This window comes from Gymnogyps californianus, chromosome Z (assembly GCF_018139145.2).
Source record: "Gymnogyps californianus isolate 813 chromosome Z, ASM1813914v2, whole genome shotgun sequence".
NCBI classification, from domain to species: Eukaryota; Metazoa; Chordata; class Aves; order Accipitriformes; family Cathartidae; genus Gymnogyps; species Gymnogyps californianus.
In genome coordinates this window covers 58200014-58220577 of record NC_059500.1, presented here as the reverse complement: position 1 = coordinate 58220577, position 20564 = coordinate 58200014, and the positions used below count along the sequence as shown (strand labels likewise).

The 20564-nt window shown below is 39.9% G+C and overlaps 2 protein-coding genes across 4 annotated transcripts in view; both read right to left on the bottom strand.

The window, feature by feature from the left end:
• Window positions 1–436: 436 nt before the first annotated feature.
• F2R (coagulation factor II thrombin receptor) lies at window positions 437–8956 on the bottom strand. The gene is made up of 2 exons (XM_050913606.1): window positions 8869–8956; window positions 437–1889 (listed from the first exon to the last, which is right to left on the bottom strand). The coding sequence occupies exons 1-2, from the start codon at window positions 8954–8956 to the stop codon at window positions 694–696; spliced, it is 1284 nt and encodes a 427-aa protein (XP_050769563.1). The 3' UTR covers window positions 437–693.
• Window positions 8957–13264: 4308 nt separating this feature from the next.
• IQGAP2 (IQ motif containing GTPase activating protein 2) overlaps window positions 13265–20564 on the bottom strand; it is a 129209-nt gene continuing 121909 nt past the window's right edge. For all 3 annotated transcript variants that reach the window (XM_050912721.1, XM_050912723.1, XM_050912722.1), the window contains 6 exons: window positions 19269–19356; window positions 18195–18407; window positions 16654–16814; window positions 15677–15820; window positions 14674–14782; window positions 13265–14193 (listed from right to left, as the gene is read on the bottom strand). In XM_050912721.1, the coding sequence (XP_050768678.1) occupies window positions 14080–14193; window positions 14674–14782; window positions 15677–15820; window positions 16654–16814; window positions 18195–18407; window positions 19269–19356 (829 nt within the window). In that variant the 3' untranslated portion in view covers window positions 13265–14079. The remainder of the gene's footprint in view (window positions 14194–14673; window positions 14783–15676; window positions 15821–16653; window positions 16815–18194; window positions 18408–19268; window positions 19357–20564) is intronic.

The following is a 20564-nucleotide window of genomic DNA, read 5'->3' as shown; positions in this document are numbered from 1 at the left end:
GAAAAATACCACATTCCTAACCAAGACACCTAGCGTACACTAATGGTAGGAACACCAAAAGAAAAGCTAGTTCTACCTGCTGAGAATTATTTCCCCTGACACACTGGACCAATCAATAGCTGGTTTTCAGTTGCTCACATTCCTAAAACTGTAGAGGCTGTTTTGAAGTGGAATATACAAAAGTGTAAAATAACAGTTTCAGTGTCCAAGATGCAAAATAATGCTAAGAAAATGAAGTTTACAGACAATTCCAGAAAAATTACAAGTAGGGAAAAAAAAAGCCTGGAAAGATATTTTCACTTTCTTCAGGAAGTACTGGATAGATGGAGTAGTTCCATAAGTAAGAATTTAATCAACCTGATACAGTTCAAAATCCTAAAATGGGATTTCATAAAAAAACCAAAAACTGAACTAACCATGCAAAGGATTTGTCTGAAAAAAGGGAGTTTATTTGAAAAACACTCAACAACTATTATTAAGAAATTACTTTTCCCCTCTACATTAACGTATTTACATATACTATATATATATACACACGGAGTTGTAATTTGAATTGTGCATTACTATAATGAATCCACAGAACTATGTCTTGTACAACAACTTGGTTTTAAGGTTTTGCATTTCTTGGATATAATACAGCCTTTTTTTTGTCTGAAATTGTCTAAAAATTAAGCTTGTGTAAGACACGTTATCTCAATGCATTGCTAGTAACTTCCTGTAGACACTGTTATTCACATTAGTAGAGCACGTAGCCCTTCTACTAGTGGTAGACATTGACTGGCCACTGCTGTTACTACTATTAGGATCGTAAGTCTTTTGACAATTGAAGAGACTGAAAAGTTGTCTCTGATACTGAGAAGAAGCATAGTAGTAAATAAAGGGGTCAATGCAACAGCTAACGCTGCTGATACAAACACAGAGTAGATAGGCAAAGTAGAGGTACTCTAAGCTGTTGTCATAAGTAAAATGGATATAATGAATTAATAGGAGGACATTTGTTGGTCCAAAGCAAATAACAAAAACAGAAAAAACAGCCACACACAAGAGCAATGCACGTGTCTTCTTATTTTGCTTTGCAACAATGGTAGAAGAACTAAGACATCGAATGATACACACGTAACAGACAGTAGAAATTATAAATGGCACCACAAAAAACACAGAAGAGAAGATGGAGAAGAAGTGGAGGTAATAGCCATGAAGTTCAGATTCTCTTAGCACATCGTGGCAAGTGGTTATATTTAACTTGGGTATTTCCATCGTTTGCTCTCTGATGAGAAAAGGTATAACCCCAGCTATTGCTACAAGCCATATGATGAAACAAATCAGTGAGGCACGTGTTAATGTACGCCACCCAAGAGACTGCATGGGATACACCACTGCTAAGAAGCGATCGAAGCTTATGCTCGTCATAAGCATTACTGAACAGTACATGTTACAGTAGAAGGCAGCAGTGATGAAACGGCACATTTGAGGTCCAAAAAGCCAGTTGTTTCCAGAAAAGTGATAAGCAATCTTAAAAGGAAGAACGCTTACAAACAGGACATCTGCAAGGGCCAAATTCAGCATGTATACTACAGCTGGCTTTTCAATTTTCATTTTCTTCAGAAACACGAGTATTGCTGTAATGTTCAGAGGGAGACTCAGCACAAGCACTAAGGTGTAAACTGAAGGAACAAAACGCGTCAGCCACGGACTGGTGAGGTATCTTGCTGTTTGCACTGACACTGTTCGTTGTTCACGTAGGAACGATCCAGTCTGATTGGTGGCTCCGGATCCAACTTCCAAGTCATCTTCAGTATCACCTTCAGCAGGTATAGGGTCATCCTGGTGACTTACAAAAGAAAGTACAAAACTTCTACCCTGTGGTATGGTGCCGTTATATGGGGAGGCTGAAAAATAAGAAAGTATGAACATTAATAAGCAAATAGTTACATGGGGAAGCGAAAACATCTTTCAAAAAGGAAAGCTAAGGTCATATTAGCAACACAAAATAATAAGGTTAATTCCTGATTCAAAGTGCAGACTGCCCACAGATGTTAGTCCAGCCCTTTTTACTTTAGCTCCTGTTACAAGTTTGGGTAAGACATCCTCCTTTGTCTCCCATCTCTTAGCTTGGAAGCTTTTTATGGTAGGGACTCTATCTGTGCTTAAGGACCCAATCTCATCTATGTTCTCATTGGGCTGCTTTAACACAAATACAACAGTAAATTTGCCACCCTTGAACTGTCTTTGCCAGACCTTGCATGCAGTTTGTAAGAAATGAGGTGCTGGGATAAATACTGGTATTCATACCCAAAATTCCCATGAGAAGTACTCATCACCAAAATAACAAAAATTTAGAAGTGCAATTAAAACATTAAGTTACTGAAATATTTCTGTGTGCTCTGGAGACATCTTACTCAACCTGATGGCCCCTGTGCAGACAGTCTGCGTGCAGTTTTCAAGGCAGACGTGGATCAACCTTTTACGTGTATCAGACAGGTAGCCACAGATTGCAGAAACACTTCCCCAGTTCTGCTTGTCCTACCCCACAGTGTGCATCATCGAGGACAGCATGTGTCCAGTGTGCCCTCAGGGCACTTCAGAAACCTGCCACTAGTGTTGCCTCTACAGCAGGGTCTTCTGTAGCATGGTTCGGTGGCTGTGACTGAGAAGAAAAATGTCAGGACAAGGTATCTCTGCTTTTTGAATGTAGCTGTAACGAGTTAGGAATTCAGTGTTACAAAGTGTTGAATGTGTGGTATGAGTTTACTTATGTAAAAAAACCCCAAAAAACAAAAGAGCTACTTTAGATGTTGTTTCAGAAAAGTTGTTTGTATGGAGACTTATTTTGGAAAACTGTCGTTTTCAGCTTCAGCTTAATCTAGTTAGGCATAGAATAACTGAAACATATTCTGGGCAGACAGAAGTGAGAGAGTTACTACTACTTCAGTAATTATTCATCTACTTAGCTGTGCAACTGATCTTTTGTTGAATCCTAGGCAACTAAAATAAAAAATCAGTGAGCTGAAAGTACACAGGCGTGATTCACCTGTCTACGATGCTACTCGTTAGAAGCAATTATTTGTTCTACAGTAATTCAAACCATTTTTTTATGCAGATGAGAACAAAAGCATCTGAAGGAGGCAGATGGCAAAGAGAGGAGTGGCTGCAGTTACCTCCCTTTGTGCGCAGGCTGTGCGAGAAGGGCCCTGCCTAGCTTGAATTTTGGTGAAATTCAGACTTGAATGTAGGGGAAGATCAGAGGAGTGGTAGGGAAATTTGGGGATTTTTTTAAAGCTGCTATGCTGTATCATGGTGTTTCACAGCAGCATTCTGGGGGCAGAGGGGACAAAAAAGGGGAAGTGTTTGAGATAATGGTTTTCATATGCAAAGTGACTAGATTGCAACCTCTGCAGGCCAGAAAAAAGATGCTGGATGAGAATTTCAGCCTGGGAGCTTGTTGCATAGACTGCAGTAGGAACACTTTAGTAATTTTGCTGAAACACAAATGCACAGAAGTACGTGAGGTTCAGTGTTTGCACAGAAGGGCACTAAACCAATTTATACGAGGGTCTATTCTGCCGTCTAAAAGAGAACACTAATGAAAGGCAAAACTATAGATCCTTAATCTTTAACCTTACTTTAAAAGTTTAGTCCAAGCAGTTGGATGGCTCACGGAGTCAGCTCCTAGTTCAGCAGTTCAGGTGCAGCACAAGTTATATTTAACACCTCTAACTTCAGCCTGTGGCTGACATCCAATAGTTAGGCGACTTCCAGCACTTAATGATCATCGCCATAGAAATCTGTCACAACTGACACCATTTGTATTCATCTCTTTTGGGAGGATTGTAATTATACTTGAATGAAAAAACCCTAATTTCTCATGCCCAGAGGCTTGTCTCCATGGTAAAGACATCAGTAAGAGTGACAAAAAGTCTTGAACAGTATCTCCAGCACATACGAGTTTTATGAATGCAAGTCTCTGAATGCTGTGAATATATACTTCTTCCACTGACATTTCTAAACCAGAAAATTTCTGAAACAGAAGACAATGATGATCCTAGTCCCTGAAGGTCTACATGTCCTTCATGGTTTCTCCACCACTGAAGAACAGTGTGGAAACCAAAGGAAGAGGTGACACGGTTTCATGTGAGGAAGGCGTGTTTTTGGGGAACAAAGATATAAATGGACTTGATGAGAGGGAGGGTAAACCTGTGTCTGGAGTCAGGAACTGTATTGCCAAGATGACCTCTGCATGATGTGGTAACTGAGGTGCTTCCAGCAAGCACCTCTCTCATCCCAGTATCCCTGAACTTTGAAGGGCTTTGCCTGCACTGCCTCACCTGAGCTAGCAGTGCTTCAGTGCCTCACTTTTTGAGGACTGGTGAGCAAACCAGTCCGAGCTACTGACCCTTAATGATTCAGGTTAAGTCCCTTAATGTGGAAGCCCTTGGTGGTAACCTGACCCATTTCTTGTCAGTGACTCCTAACTTAGAACAGTATGAAAATATGCTAAAGGAAAAAAATGATGATTGGGCCAGTTACCTTTTATCAGCTACTGACCTTTGTCTTAGCTATTGCTTATAGTTACTTGAACACTGCTAATAATTTTAATTATATCCTGAATTCTTGCAGCTAATTTACTCCTTTCTTAGATGAAAGGATTAAGAGTCTGCATTACTCCATTATCAAACTTTTCTAAAAGTAGAATCCTATTACAATAATTGAGGACAAAAACATTTCATAAATAATTTTAGTTTAGTGAAAATTCTCTGGAATAGTACTTTAACTTGGTGAAAACTATGTGTTCTTTGTTTAAGGAAAGACTTTCTAAGTTCAGAGTTGAACTCAACCTTGATGCCGTTAACACCACCTCCATGTTGTGTCCTGTGCTCAGTCCATGTCTCTACCTTGAACTTAGATGACGAGGTACTACTTGAAAGCCAGCTCTATGGAAAAATGCAATGAGACCTCAAACTTGCTATTTCTTTGCCACTTGATACTATAGAGAGTGGGAATTTAAACTTTCTTGATGAAATTCAATTTAATTTTAATTTAAAAGATTAATAGCCACATATCAGTTCTTTTCCTTTGCAAAGCTGCTTGTATGTTTGTATGACACAGCATCTGTGTATTATTAGAAAAAACAATAGTGCACTTCATGCTTTCTGACACAGAAAGGAAGATAGTTACTGCCATGAGGCTCTGGATTCCTTTTGTGTCAGTGTTTATTTGAAAAAGCCGATGATTAGAGATTTATTCACAGAAGAGAAGAGGATGAAATGATGTCATATTATTTCAAAGGATCTTAATGAACCTTGACAATAAACATAAAGGTCAGTAATGGGAAACAGGCATCACCTATAAGCTGGGATAGTACAAGACAGCCAATACAGTAGCTCTACATAAAAGATTTTAAAACTACTCTTACATAGCTACAGCTATACCAGAATCTGTCAGATGTTCCTTTCTAACTGTTTTAAAGCTGTAGATATGATTTGTCTAAAACATATTTCACTACAGCTTAAGTAATTTTTAATAATACAAATAATCTGTTCGGAAAACAGAGCTAAAGTTTCCATAATGATCATGAATGTTCAAACAGTCATCCTATTTTTGCTAGGCTGTCATCCGATTCCTTTTGGAAGAGGTCAAACCTGGTGCATTACTATTTTTATGACTAATAGTATTCTCACTGCTGATATGACAGAGTTAACAGCTATATCAAAGTACTTGTAAAATATAAATAGGTATGAAAGAACAGGAGTAAGAAACTAAGAACAAAGAAGGAGTGGGATAAAGCATTGAGGTTTTATCCTCGTGGTGTATAGTCAGGACACTGAACAATATACATACAGTCTTTTCTTTGCTTCCAATAAGGACTTTGAAAGGCAAAAATTACGTAGAATCAGTACAATACTGAAATTCTCTGAAGTTTTCTTTTACTGCCTGTGGTCTTTGCACTGATTCTCCAACAAGGACATAGAGAAATGATGTAGAAAGCTCAGTAAGTTTGGGATTGTTTGATTTTAACAATCTGTACTGTGCTGTTTTCCATCAAGTACCACATATTGTTGGCCTCATGATCAGCATATGCATATTCTGCTTACCCTGAAAGACACTGCTTTTTTTTTTACACAGATCTATTTTGGAATTTCCTTTTATGTATACTTTCATATGCAAGGCGCTACTGCGCAGACTGTTCTGTGAAAGGAGAATTAGAGAGCAAAAAATGTAACGGCTTCAACCAATCTTAAAAAGCACTCTTGAGGTCCAGAAGAAAATTTCAGAGTATTTCTGTAGACCCATAAATCTGGACAGGATGTCACAAACCGGCAATGTTCCATGTCCCAAGGGCTATCTTTGTGAGGTGGAAAACTAAAGAATAGGCTCCTACTCAAGCCAATTACGTATGTTCCCTATGTGCTGCTGGACAATTAATACTGATTTCTGGGCATTACTGATGACAGCTGCACCCATATCACTGGCTTATAACAAAAAGTTGGTTTCTCTTATCTTGCCTTTGTATAATCCGCAGTGATAAGCATCTAGAATCTAAATTACTCAGTGGCTCATAAATTAGGTACTCACAGGCAGAATGTGAAGTGCATGCCAGACACGTTTATAAACAAGGTAAGACACAGTCTTGTAGGACAGATGACAATTACTTGCTTTTGTAAAAATAAACACTGTATTGTCTTTAAAAAAATCTTCTTTAGCCCACATCTCCATTTATACAGAATTCATTATTGTATTACATGAGTGATGTAGTAACAATTTGAACACATTTTCCTCAAGTATGGTTTTCTTGCAACCAGATGTCTGCTCCTTTTTGCTTTCCTTTCTCAATCTCTTTCACCACAGGTGCTGGCTTCAAGCAATGATAACACCTCTCTATCCGGCTATCAGTGTCCCAACGGAGGGAAGTCCGGGCAGGTTCAGACCTCAGCCAGCCACCTCGGCAGGACCTGGTCAGTTAATCTGCAAGCACCTAGCGCCAACCCACTGCCAAGCTACTGCTTTTTCCCCTGCCCGCAGGACCAGCACAGGTCAGTAATATGATAACTGTGGATATTGAAGGACCAAGGGAAAAGCAGGGGAGAAGCCGCAGGTGCAAGGGCAGAGCAGACCTGGGGATACAGCAGTGCATGGGTGATGGGAATGAAGTACATTGTGGTGGAAACTGGGACGGTTATCCGGCACAGTGGGGAAATGATTATTATTACAGTGGGAGCGAGCACAAGGAAAACAGAAGATGTTCAGATGGCCAGGCTTTATTAGTTCTGCTGTGCGTAAAGTAACTTGTTTTGAATTTTTCTTTTCCTAGTGATGTAATACAGTAACTATTTCAATCATTATTTCCTAAGGAAGCAGCAAATAGTGTAATTCGGGGTGCTCTTTAATGAAGACTATAATTGCAAAAAGCAGGAAAACAAGTTTGAATGTTTCCATAAACTGGAAGAATAGCACCCAACAGTACAATCTTTTTTCTAGCATTAACATGTATAGTTTGTCTTTCACCCCCCTCCTTTTTTTTTTTATAAGGACATTTTCCTTAGACTTCCAATACGAACATGGTTGTGATCTCTTCATTCTCACTTGTCCTTGTGCCAGTTGTTTAGCCAAAATTATTTGCCCTCTCTGATACTTCCCTCCCAGCATAATTACAAACACTAGCTCTGTCTCCTTTCAGCCTTTATTTAGTAGTCAAAGTATGCCACGCTCTGAAATTTCCCTTAGCTGTTCCTCTAATCAGCCCTTTTCTGTATGTAGAGCTTGAACTGAGTCTTCCCAGCAGGCATGCCATGGGGCTAAGTTATTTGTACAGCAGCACTATGATCACTATGTGATTGAAAGAAATGTTAAACTGAATTTCACAGAAGAAAACGTTGCTAATCTCTAAAGGCATAATCTTGCCCTTTGTACTGTTGTACCTCTACCAGAAACTGGGAGGTTACAGGCATGCATGTCTTCTCTTACCTTCCTTCCCTCAACATCTGCATTGTCAGACAAGCTCTGGGCTAGACAGATCTGTGGTCTCGCCAGTTACAGTACTGATGTTGCTATTAGTGCTGCTTCTAATTGAATAACCATGAAGGTCATCTACTTGGGGCAGATATTCTGAACTATTTTGTGTTAGCAGATCTTCGAAACTTTGCGCTACCTACAAATTCAGCTGGCACTCTGTCTTCTGAAGTTGTTAACGAAAGGCAATGCCAGTTTTTTAAGGAAGTCCACCAGCACGTCTCGCCAGCCTGGTCCCTTCTTTCCATCATAACTTGCTATTGCCCGGCTGCCTCCTTGGCCATGGGACAACTGTAAACCATTGTTCACCGTCCATAACCTTACCTGTGGCATTGCGTCTGTCTCAGATCTATGTATTTCAGATCTATGACATTTCCTTTATTCAAAAAAATAGTTCTCCAAAAGTATCTGTCTGACGTTGCTTTACCCAGGCTAACTTTATGTTTTAGGCTGTTCTCTTGCTGGTGCTGCGAGAACAAACCCAGAGCAGGGTTTCACAACGCCGAAGAAAACTCGATCCTAAGCTCCAATTAAAACTTCAAAGCAGGAGACCCTTGACCTGGCTACGTGCCGGCCAAGGATGCTGTCCGCTAATGCATATTTTGTTTATTTTCCTCTGCCAAGGCGCACGGCTCCGGCCCCGCTGCCAAGGCAGGCGGCGGTGCCGCCGCCCGCAGCTCGCCGGACGGCCGCGCTCCTCGCTCGGCGCCCGCCCGGGCCGCCCGGCCACCGCTTCGCAGGGGACCCCACCAGGGACGGGAGCGCTCAGGCCCGGCAGGGCTGGGTGCCCCCCTCCCCTCCCGTCCCGTCCCCTCCCGTCCCCCGGCAGCTGCCCCGCACCGGGCGGGGGCGGCGACTCACCGAGGCGGGCCGCGGCGGCGGGCGGCGGGCGCGGGCAGCCCAGGAGCGCCAGGGCGCAGAGCAGCGCGGGCAGCGCCCGCGGCCCCATGGCCACCGCGCCGGGGGGAGCCGGGCCGCGGGGAGCTCCCTCCGCTCCGGCCAGCGCAGGGGGACGCGAGTGCAGCCGAGGCGCGGCGGCTGGCAACCGCCGGGAGGCTGGGGCTGGGGTAGGGCCGCCCCAGCTTCCTCCGGCGGCAGGGAAGGCGGGGGAGCCTTCCTGCCGCGCCGCCCCGGCGGAGGGGGGGCTGCGCGCCGGCCCCGCACCGCCCGCCGGTGGGGGGGGAAGAGTCGGGCCTCGGCGGCGCCGGGAGGGGAGGAGAGGGCAGAGCCTGCCGCCCCAGCAGCGCAACGGCCCAGCCCGCGGCCCCCCCGCTGCGAAAACGGCAGCGGAAAGCGCTGGCACCCAGCTGGGAAATGGGAAGGGGTCGTGGGCTCGGGCAGGGTGAGAGAGCAGGAGGTACAGAACAAAGGGTTATTCTCAAGGACTTATTCTAAGCTAAGTTTGCCAAATTTTGTTTGTGCAATCCAAATTGCTAATGTCCCACAGGAGCACAGTTACAAGGCTAGTTGAAATATCTGCATTACTCATAACTGAAAGATCATGCTCATTCAGAAAAGCTCCTTAATACATATATCTGCTTTGTGTAAAGTAGACAACATCAGAGCTTGCTTGTGTTGCACGGGTTCAGTAAGCTGACTCCTCTACAAATACAAAGCGATTCATTACCTTGCTTTGCAGTCCTCATGTCTGTTCTTGCAAGAGCCCTGAGGAAGTGGTGCCACTCCTGAAGTCCAGTGGCATGTGCCTTGAACAGGAAAGCTTGTTCTGTCCTTCAGGGCTGCTCACGAATCAAGAGCTGGTTGAACTGAAACCCATATGAAAGCTATAGAAGAAAATATTTTGGTAACTTTGCAGCTATTATTTAGGCTCTTTTCTTTGAAAATACTTATTCCACGGATGGTGTGACTGCTTTGTATTTCTTAGGCCTGTAACAGCCAAAAGCTTTACAAATGGACACTTTGGTTTGATAGGGTATGCTGTCCCATCCTCAACTGTATATCCTTCTGTTTACAGCAACACAGACAAAAAAAGCAGGGAGGGAAGCTCCATTTAGAACTTGTTCATATGTATGAAGTGCCTTTATTACTGCAGAAGCGCTGACCTTTGCTCTTAACTGAGAGTAAAAACCATGGAAAATAAATACTCCTGATCGCAAGTACTGGTTGCCAGTAAGTTCTACGTCTCTATAATGCTCTTCCCACAACCCTACCACTTGCTATGTTATAGCACTGTTAAGGCTGACTCCAGTTTGTGTAGAACAAGGGCAAGTAATAAATAAAAGTTTTACAGCTGGCCAGCCTTTCTACAGCTCTATCATCCCAAACACACTAGGGAACCCACACAAAACACCTTATACTTAATTATGAACTATTTTTCTTCATCTGTTTAGAAAATACCTTAATCAGAGATAATTTCTTTTCATCTATTTGGGAAGAGAAAGTTAAGCTATTCTTGGGCCTTCCTGTGGTCTCAGAGCTCTATAAACATACACAGAGATAACACTTAAAAATTTCTAAGCCCCAAATAGAAGTGAACTAAATATCAGTCTTTCTTAAAATAAATGTGTATTTGTAAATGTCATACAAGACCTTGGAAAAGCATGCATTTTCAGTATTTGTATTTCTTAAGTTTCAAGAACCCTTAACCAGTGGGCTGGTGCTTGAGGGATAAACCAGCCTACAGAATTTGTGAAAGATACGAAGGGAAACTCAAGACTGTATCTGCAGGGAGTACCTTAGTTGCAGATATAAGGAACAGTCATAAGGGCTATATCCTTTCATCTCTGTAAATTAGATTACCATAAATGTAGCGAGTGAATAAAAAAACCCCAGTGTTTGTTAAATTTTCTGTCTGCATATGGGAACCAAATTTAAGTTACTTTTTGTATCCTGTAGTTACGCAAGTCAGCTTGCTACTTTCTCTCTAGATAAACATTGTAACGGAGGGGAAGAGTTCATGACTTATAAAGCTTTTACCAGTTACCACTTTTTGATTCTACTTCTTGCATCTTTTTCAGAGCTTTGTTTTTTGGCAGAAGCCAAAAACTGGCAGAAAACTTCATTCCTGTTAAACACAGTAGATCTACCAAAAAAGCCTACAACTATCTAGTAAGACTGCTACATCATTACTGTTTGGGGAGGGAGCCATCTTTCTGCTGTTTAATACACAGATTACCCTAGTGCATGACTGGGGTGCGTAGTTACTGCTTCAAGAGGATGAGGTTAGAAGCATATCTCAGAGGCAAAATCAGTCCTCCAGGAAGAGGGCTGTCTATCTAGTTACAAACTTTTTGAAATCAGATGTGACTGTCACTCTTTAGATTTGCTGATAGAGGGAAGTTTGTTGTGTTGCTGCTGTGTTCTTTCAAAAAAAGACAACTAAAGACAAAGGTTTGCAGGTAAGTGCAAAGTGAAACAGAACAAAGCTATTGCTTGTAATGGTGTTTCTGTCTGCTTGGCCAAAGAAGAAAGATGTTGTTCTGCAATTTTGTGGATAGTTTTGGAGCTTCAGAGCCCCATCAGAAAGGATAAGTTCCAAAATAAACTGAGTTAGCTGCCAAGCACTCTTAGTCAACTCTAAAGACATACGGTAGAAAAATGCAAACTGCAGGGCTAACAGACTAAGACTGTTAGCTATTATAATTTCTTTTCACTACCACCGGTTAAGGAAGACAAAAGTTGAGAGAGGCAAGTCTTTCAAGGAAAGATGCATTTTCTCCTATGGTGACAACTGATACATAGGCTCTATTCAGCTGTACTGGCTTTTTCCTCAGGTTTTGCACCAGCAGTGCAAGTCTTTCCATAAGACCATTTCATGAATGAAGCTGGTTTCATCAAGTCCTATCTAACTTTGAAGACCCTAAATTGCAGCTTACAGCAGCCTCCAAAAAGCCTTTCTTTTTTGTTGTATTTAGTAGCTGTCAGCAGCATAGGACAGCAGTGAGTGGGCACAGAATTACTTTGCTCATTTGCATGGTGCTTGGTACTACCATCAGTCTTATATTTAGGTAGGAATCATTGTGGTCAGTCCTGTCTAGCAGGGTTCATTGTTTGCTCGGTGACAGGGCCCTAAACTGAACTAGTTAATTAAGAAAAAAGTTTCTAAAGGAGTTAAAGAAATTAAATGGAAATTACTCTTTGATGTGCACTAGAAGAGCAGGAAGCCCAGGAAATGGTTGGAAAAGGTGAGTGCTAGCACACAGACTGTACCTTTCATACCTATCATTACCTGGGAACCAAATAAGCTTTGCTAAGCTTGCGTACATCAGGAAAGAACTGAGGAACATGCTGTTTGCATTAGAACTAAGCAGTCACTAGATGTGTCAAGTGCGTTACACAGAACACCATATCCAGGAGTGACTTACTGCCACAAAGGCTGTGGGGCTTTAGTATGTCTCACCAGGAGAACTCCAGGCTTTTCATGCATTACCTCAAAGGTCTGGTCTTAGGATCAACATCCTGCCTGTGCAGACTTACCTGCTCCGCTAGAATTTCTCAAAAATATGTAGGGATTTGTCAAGTCTGTTACAAAAAAAGGGAAACAAAAGATTGTGAGTTTAATTCGTATTCAAGTACAATTCACTTCTCTCCTTTGGAAGTAAAAGTGGTGCTTTCAGCTTCCCATCCAGCTGGTTTAAGTGAACCAAGGTGTTAATACTGCAGCATTTATGTCATGTTAAAATGGCTTATACATAACTAGGTAGAAGAAAAATGGAAGCAAGTAGGAGCTGTTTTATCTTTTAATTAGAGATACTAGCTGTTTTAAAGTAGTCAGGTGTTCAAATTTAATGCCATGCATAAATGAATATCTCTAGTAAGTGTAATCATTTTTTCAGCTTGTATAATACCACATGTCAGTATACCAACTAAACTCGTAGTCTATATATCTCCCACTGACTTTACACTGTTTTATTGTACCTTCAGACTTAATACTTATTTAATATTTGCTTTTACAGTGCATTCCAGAATGCCTCACTGTCCATCTTTTAAAATGTTTGTCACGAGGAAAGTGAGAGTAGGAAATGTTTTCTCTTGGTTTATGTATTTATCACAGTACCTACTGTACACACTTCTGCTCTGTAGATATAATTGGTAGTTCATCAGCAAAATCATCATCACGTTCAATGGCATAAGGGCGTGAAGTCTTCACTGCTGAGCAACCTTCCCAAAGTGTATTGTGAGGACAATCAAGCTTAATTAGATTCAATTTTATAAGAGCACTGAAAGAAGTTCTTTCACTACCATCTGGATTGCTGCTTTAGCAACTCTTTTAAATGAAATTTAGGAACCAAGCCAGTTTAATTAGGTAATGTTTATTTTACATAGAACAATCTCCAAAGAATATTTAAAAAAACAATCTAAATACTGATTTTATTGCATTTATTTTCTTACAAAAAAGACAGACAGGCACAATTTACGTATTCAAACACTTAAAACTGAACAACTGTTCGCTATTCAGATTTCCCCAATGCCACTCCAAAGGCTGTGAAAGTAGAAAAATGTCATTTTACATGAGGCAGTAGTGCATTTAGTAGGAATGAATCACAAAATATATTTTTGTACAGTAAGACGTTATTGTCACTTTATAATTACCTATAAAATTTTTGAATTGCACAATAAGTTTGCTTTACAATTGACAACTGCCAGAAAATAGGCTTAGTATGTAACTAAATATTTGCCCAAACTATCCCTTAGAAACAAATTAGGATTTCTTTTGGTAAATACTTAAAGTCTAATAAGAACTATATTATATATCTGAGGTCATTCAAAAATGTTTTAATAGGAAGAGGTTTATATATTCAACTAAATTCAATTTCTGCCTACCTTAAAATCCATACAACCACAATAGCTGAGCGTCCTAAACAATATTTTGATTTGAAAGTACCAACACCAATGAAATCTGGAACTGTTAAATTAATCTATTTCCCATTTTTCCGCTTCATTATCAATGCTGAAAAGGCACTGTGTACATTCCTCTGAACATTTGGTGTTTTAAGGGTTTTTTTAAAGTTAAAAAGCATCCAACGACAAACTTCAAACAAATGTTTAAAAGCAAAAAAATACTGAATAGACTTCCCACTGATGGATGCAGTCCATGATATCTGAAGACACTCATTTTCCATAGAACTTCTTATTCAACAAGAATATGAGCAAATTCACATTCACTTTAGCTTTATCAAACATTTTCATTACAGCCACACCTTCATACTGCATCTGAAGCAAATCCTGTAATCGGAAATAAAATTATTAGTCTCTGAATCCATACCTTACAGCAACAAGATTGGGTCATTTTCATCATGTGATAACCATCTCAAACTCCAGGTCCTTCACAATTTAAACAATTACAAGCAACTATTGGACAGGTGTGGAAAACATTACATGTCCTCTAGATCCCAAATTGTAGACTGTCAGTAACAGCAAACCAGAAGAAATACTGTTTTCTGTGTATTTTTGTTTTCTCTTGGTATTTGCTGCTTGCCACTGAGATAATGTGGCATTTGGTTTCATGCAGTTGCCCAAATATAAACGTTAACCCAACTCAGTGCCCAGCATCCTACGGAAGTTATATAGTTGTTCCCCACATGATCTGCTGCTCTGTGCTGACTGAATAGTTCATGAATACATATAAAAAAAATCTAAAATAGTTCATATTTAAAGGAAACGCAACTGTGACTATATAGCAAAGTAACAAAATTCAAACTCTACCTGGAAATGGAGCTGCACTTTTTCCATCTCAACCCCCAAAAATTTTGCTTTGATTTCAAAGTCGCCCACTTCTTCTCCAGGTGTGATATCGAACATCACATTCTTAAACCTTGAAACAAAAAGAAGCATAATTGATTACATATGCTGTGCAGTTTTATATAGGCCAGGGACAGTTTTGGGGAAAAAGCCTGCAGAATGCAAAAGAACTTTGACCTTAAGCAGTGTGAATGGTGTCAAATGAACCACTCCATCCCTACTGCAGTGTTTTCTTGGAGACTTTCTGGTGTACGTACAGCATGGAATACAGAGCTCTCAAGTCTTTTATATTGGAAAAAAAATGGGCTGTGGGAAGTTCAGGGAGCAAAGACGACCAAGGGTCCACAGCATAGGAACAGGGCAACCAGATTTTCGTTCTGCTGCGGCCCAGTGTCTCCTTGCAGGTGCGTACACCCTCTTCTCTGGTTTCAGTTTGCCTCGTGTGGCTTTCTCTGCCTGATAAACTCACTTGGAACAAAATGGCAACCTGGTGCAGAAGATGGGTGGAAGGGTGCAGAGGATGGAAGATTTTCACTACAGCAGCCTCAAAATGGGTAGATACAAAAAGGATGTTAAACCACCATATCCATTCACCTTGCCATAATGAGGAAGTGCAGAAAACCAGGTGTTTACTCAGTTATATGAAAGTGATTGGTCAATAAATGAAAAAATAACTACTACAGCTGCTCAACAAGTCAGTCATGAGCAGTGAGCATGCTGCCGGACTTGTACTGGTTCCGTCTAAGCTAATGTCAAAATAGGCTCATTCAAATATTTTCCCGAAGTAATCATATAGCAAGGTACAAGGGGAAAAAATGGTTTATGACGATTAGGCTTTATCATTCTTCTGAATGTAAAATTCTGAGGTGTGGCACAGGAAATTGCAAAGATTTGTTTTAACAAAAGCCAGGCCCCTTAAGAAGCTGTTGATTGGAAAATGCTCTGAATTGTTTTAGACCATACTTACTGGTTGGTTTGAAGATCTTCAATTTCTAGGATGACACCTTTTTCATGCAGTCTTGCAGCTGTGTACTTTAATGAGGCCTGCTTCAGTTTTTTGCTTCCCTTCACGTCCTCTTTTCCATCTAGTTTAATTGACCTCCGTGAATTTCTGGGAAGAGAACAAGAAAAATGGCTTTTGATTTATCTACCAGGTCTTTTATACTTCAACTACTCTTCTAGCCATATTAACTTTCCTTCACTCTTTGCCTAGCTCCTATTAATGAGCAGAATTAACATTTGAAACAAATCTACGGATTAGAGGGATTTTTAGCACACGGTGAATAGTCTAAACATTTTGGCAATGATTTTAAATCAACTTTTTTTACAACTTGTTTAAACTCTGTTGTGAAATGCAACTCTGATCCAAAAGAGTCCACAATCACCACTTTAAAATAGCTATTTGTAAGCATACAGTGACATAGGTGTTAAATAAGATTGGCCATTAGATTTCATTTTTGGATCAATGAGGTATGCGTTGGGAAATGTCAGTAAAATGTTTTCGTTTTGACACTTCAGTGGCATTGGTAGGGGGGCTTGCTCTCGAGTAACTGCATCATACCTGAAAAATAAAATTCTTTAAGCATTTATTTCCCCCTTTTCCATTCTAAAGACAAAACCCAATCCTTTTAATGAAGGAAGAAAATCAATAATTACTTCCCAAAGCTGCATGACTTCAAAGGTTGCTAGTGGATTGGCAAAGTAGCACCAATTAAATATACTGAAAACACGTATACATCTCGGGCCTCTTTCTGTAAGGCAGCTTTAAATAAATACAAGACCACTTTCCAGGTTTTGACTCGGGTCACAGCAACAACTCCCATGGATTTTTAATCCGTGGATTGTCAATCTGTTGGAATGAAAACTTTCAACTACAGATTAACACCTGCTCTCCCTCCTGATAAAACACACTGAAATATTAACAGACAAGAAGACTCAACTCACTTTCTTGTTAAGTTGTCTAAACAAGTTTTTATATAGGTGTTGTAATAATTAATTTGTTCTTCATAAAATGCTGTCTTGGAGTTAAGTGCATTCAAAGTCTGCTGGAGTTTCACCAATTCAGCTTTTCGATGATGTCTGTATCTTCTTTGATTCCGGATATCCTAAATAAATTTAGTAATGTAATTGGTTTATTAATTTGATATTTTAGAAAGTCTCAGCTTATTACCATTCAAATCTGTAATTACACAACCCGACTTGATTACTGGGAGAAAGCATGAACTGTCGTGTTAGCTCTCACAAACACATTGCCAGTAGTGAGTACTACAGTTTACATGACTGTACAGAAGACATCACTCACAGTGCTACTCATGTATATAAGTGGTGGTAGCTTGAACTCTGCTATGGTCTCCAGAGCGTGACAGACACATAAGTCATAAGGAAGACATCGGCTTCATGCTATAAACAGAAGCTTTCTCACAGCTAGTTTCTGATGAGAGGCCTAAGAAATGAGAGCTTGGGCTTCTACTAAGAACTAGCCACTGCTAAACTAGAGCTTGGGTTGAAGGTAGTGGTTGAGTTGAGGTAGTCAAAAGTGAAATAAAAGCAATTTCCAGTCCTAAGGCTTATCCCAATTTTCAGATTGCCTTGATGGCTCAAAACAAAGCATCTGGGCGTATAGATAAGCAATAAAAAAGAATGGAGCACTGAATACATATGTAGAATGGTTTTGTCTCAAGTAGAAGCAGATGCAGACAGCTGAACCAAGCAGGGCTTTAAAATGGCACTTCAGAGTAGGTGCAACATGGCATACTTAATTATATTAGAGACTTAGTTCACATGAGTAGTTTACTCATTTATATATTAAAATATATTTACAACTTTAAAAAATGCATATTTATAATATGTAAATCACTCATGTGAGCTATGAGTAATTTACTCATGAGTAGTTAAAGGTAATCCAATATTACTCATGAGTAATTAAAGATAATCCAGTACACTAAGATTCTTACATCCAGTGTTGGGTGTGGATTTGTAACAGGATTTGCCAATTTGTACACAACAGGCCTGGTGCTTTATCAGCCCCGGGATGGGTACCGCATTGGCCCACTATTCTCCTTGTGTCCTGCCCAACCACTGCAAATCACTGTTAATACCAATCAGAGAATGTTTTGGATTTTTTTAAGTCTTTGTAAACCTTGCCAAGACTACGTTAAATGTTAATTGAAACACTGATGGGTAATTCTGGTTCCTTAAAAAGCTATATTGAAACACATTGTACTGGAGAAGTTAAAACAGCATCAATATCAGATCTGGATGACAAAGTCTACAGTTGTATGTTATTCAGTTCAGGTAGTTATGCATGAGACTGCTGTCTTTCACTTATTTTGTCAGCAAACAAAGATGATTTCTTTCATACGTGAATACTTCAGTGATTTAGTGTAGCATTCTCTGGAAAATATATATTGTACATCTCTAGCTGGAAGGGATTTAGGCTAGATGCCTAAAAACCATCAATATACAGAGAAGCATGTTCTATTTACCTTAGCGATCTCATTTATAATTTCTTGGTACTTAGTTGCTGAAGACACTAGTCCTGCTTGTTCCAATGTCCGGAGGTTTCTCTGAATTTTCCTTTTCTTTTGTTCTATTGGTAGCTGCCCATCTTCAAAAATAGACTGACTGTGCTTCATTTTCTCTGGAGTTCTGGAATCTAAGATGGCACGTTTTTCTACAAGTTTCAAGTGCTCAGATTCCTGGGTAAAAAAAGATCCAGAACAGTTATTTTCCAGCACATGATAACAGTTAAGTATTCAAGTACATTGAATTCTCAAAGGAGATTATCAAGAATCAAGGTGCAGGCTTTATTTATATCCTCTTGCCACATGGTTTGAAAATACTCCATTTACTATACCTTTTGACATACCTTAAGTAACTAATCACAACACCTAGACATGTATTTCAGTTAATCAAAACGTGTCTAAAATCAGCCAGATGACTCAATGGCTTCACTTAGTTGTGGGAAGACTCTCCAGATCCCACAGGTGTCCTCTACGTATGCACACAATGAGGTAACCTAAAATGTACACATTGAGATGTAGCTTTGTGCATTAGTATCTACAGGAAAGTCTTCAACTGGGAGCTCTTCCCACTCGGTTCCCATACCAAGGATAGCAGTAGTTCCCCAGGCAGATGTTTGCTTGTATTGCTTAAGCAAATAAACTAGATGTCAGGAAACTTCAGTTAAGATACTGGAGTTCATGAGAAAAAAAAAAAATCTAGCAGAAGGATTCACCTCAGACTATTTGATTGTATTATAACATAGGAGACAAAACACACTGTTTACAAAAAATGTAAAGAAAAATTATTCTAATTGTGCTAGTTGACAGCAAGACTTAATTTTTCTTTTCCTGTGAAGCTGTTACCAATTATACAGTAAAAGAAAATTTGCAAGTCTCACATTTTGTAGGCTCTAGATCTGAATAGTCTAAAACCAGCAACAATTATTTCATTGTTATAAAAGAGTGGAGAAAGCTGTCAGAGATCTGTTAAGGCTTTCGAATAGCTATAATAAAATACATACTTTCTTCCCTATTCAGGCACAGTATCGCACTTACCTGTTGTACAGTGGCTGGTGTTTCTAATATTTCTAAGAGCGTATCCCCTGGCTGTGTTCGTATCACATCCACAATAAGTCTTTTGGTCCTTTTAAAAAGCATATATGGATATTACAAAACAGTTGTCACTGGATCACTTGTGCATTTCATTTCTTCAACAGTAAAACTAGCAAGCTCCCTCTTTACTATGGATACTTGGTAATGTTTGTTTCCTAGCTTTTTATGTTTCAGAGCTTCCATTAATAATGTTGAACATCTGGCTTCTACACAGGTTTGAATAGAGAAATACACGCATACTTTTCCCCTTTTATTTTAGAAAACAGCTAACCAACTAGAACAGTAAAACAGATACTGTTAACATAATAAAAATCGAAGCAACAACTCACATGTGGATTTTAATAATGATCATGACAAACCAGGAGATAGGAATGTAATCTTTGCAAAGCCTGAGCTATGCATGGTTCCATTAAGGGTCATATTTACTGAATAAAGTGGAGATGCACTCAGAACTGCTGAACTTCTGAAGGAACTTTACATCTGACGCAGTGCATTTACACACACCACTTAAGGGCAGATATTTCTCTAGTGGCAACGGACAAGGAGCATTTCCTTGCTAAAAAGGGGAAGCTGCTACACCCTGATATGTAAACCAGTTCTTTTTTTGGTAAGAATCTCTCATTCCTGCTGCCTCTTCATCCATAGTACTTCCAAGAACATCCTGCTACAGAATTCTTTTAATTTAGAGGACACTGTTACAAATGAGATATAGCTTGTAATTCTTAAAAATTAACAGAAACTTGAAGATGCAGCTTAAGTTTCCCAGGAAAATGTCTAAATGTGATCAAGGCTTCTGTGATAAAACCTCATGACTTGGTTTAAAATGATAGTTTACCTACATAAAGTTGGGGGTTTTGTTGATGATTTCAGGACTAGAAGTTCTCATAAAAATGCAATGAAATGGGACAAAAGATTTATTCATATATGGGCAACATTATCCAAAACCACTGAGTATTTGAGTATGATCCAAACTTCCATGGAAGGGGCAGCAAGGTAGGAATTACTGACAGCACAGGCAGACCTGAAGCACTGCTCCTCCCGTGTTAAGAGGCAACCTGCTAAACCTCCTGGAAACTAGTTTGCTCATCCAGAGCTGGTGTTAACCGCACTGAGGAGTTCTAGCACATTCAACAGCTTCTGAAGGACTGCTGTTAAATGTATTTTTCTTCCACAAACCAAAACACAACCAGAAAGGTTTCCTAAAGTTGATTCTTGGGCTACATCAACACATTGCTGGCT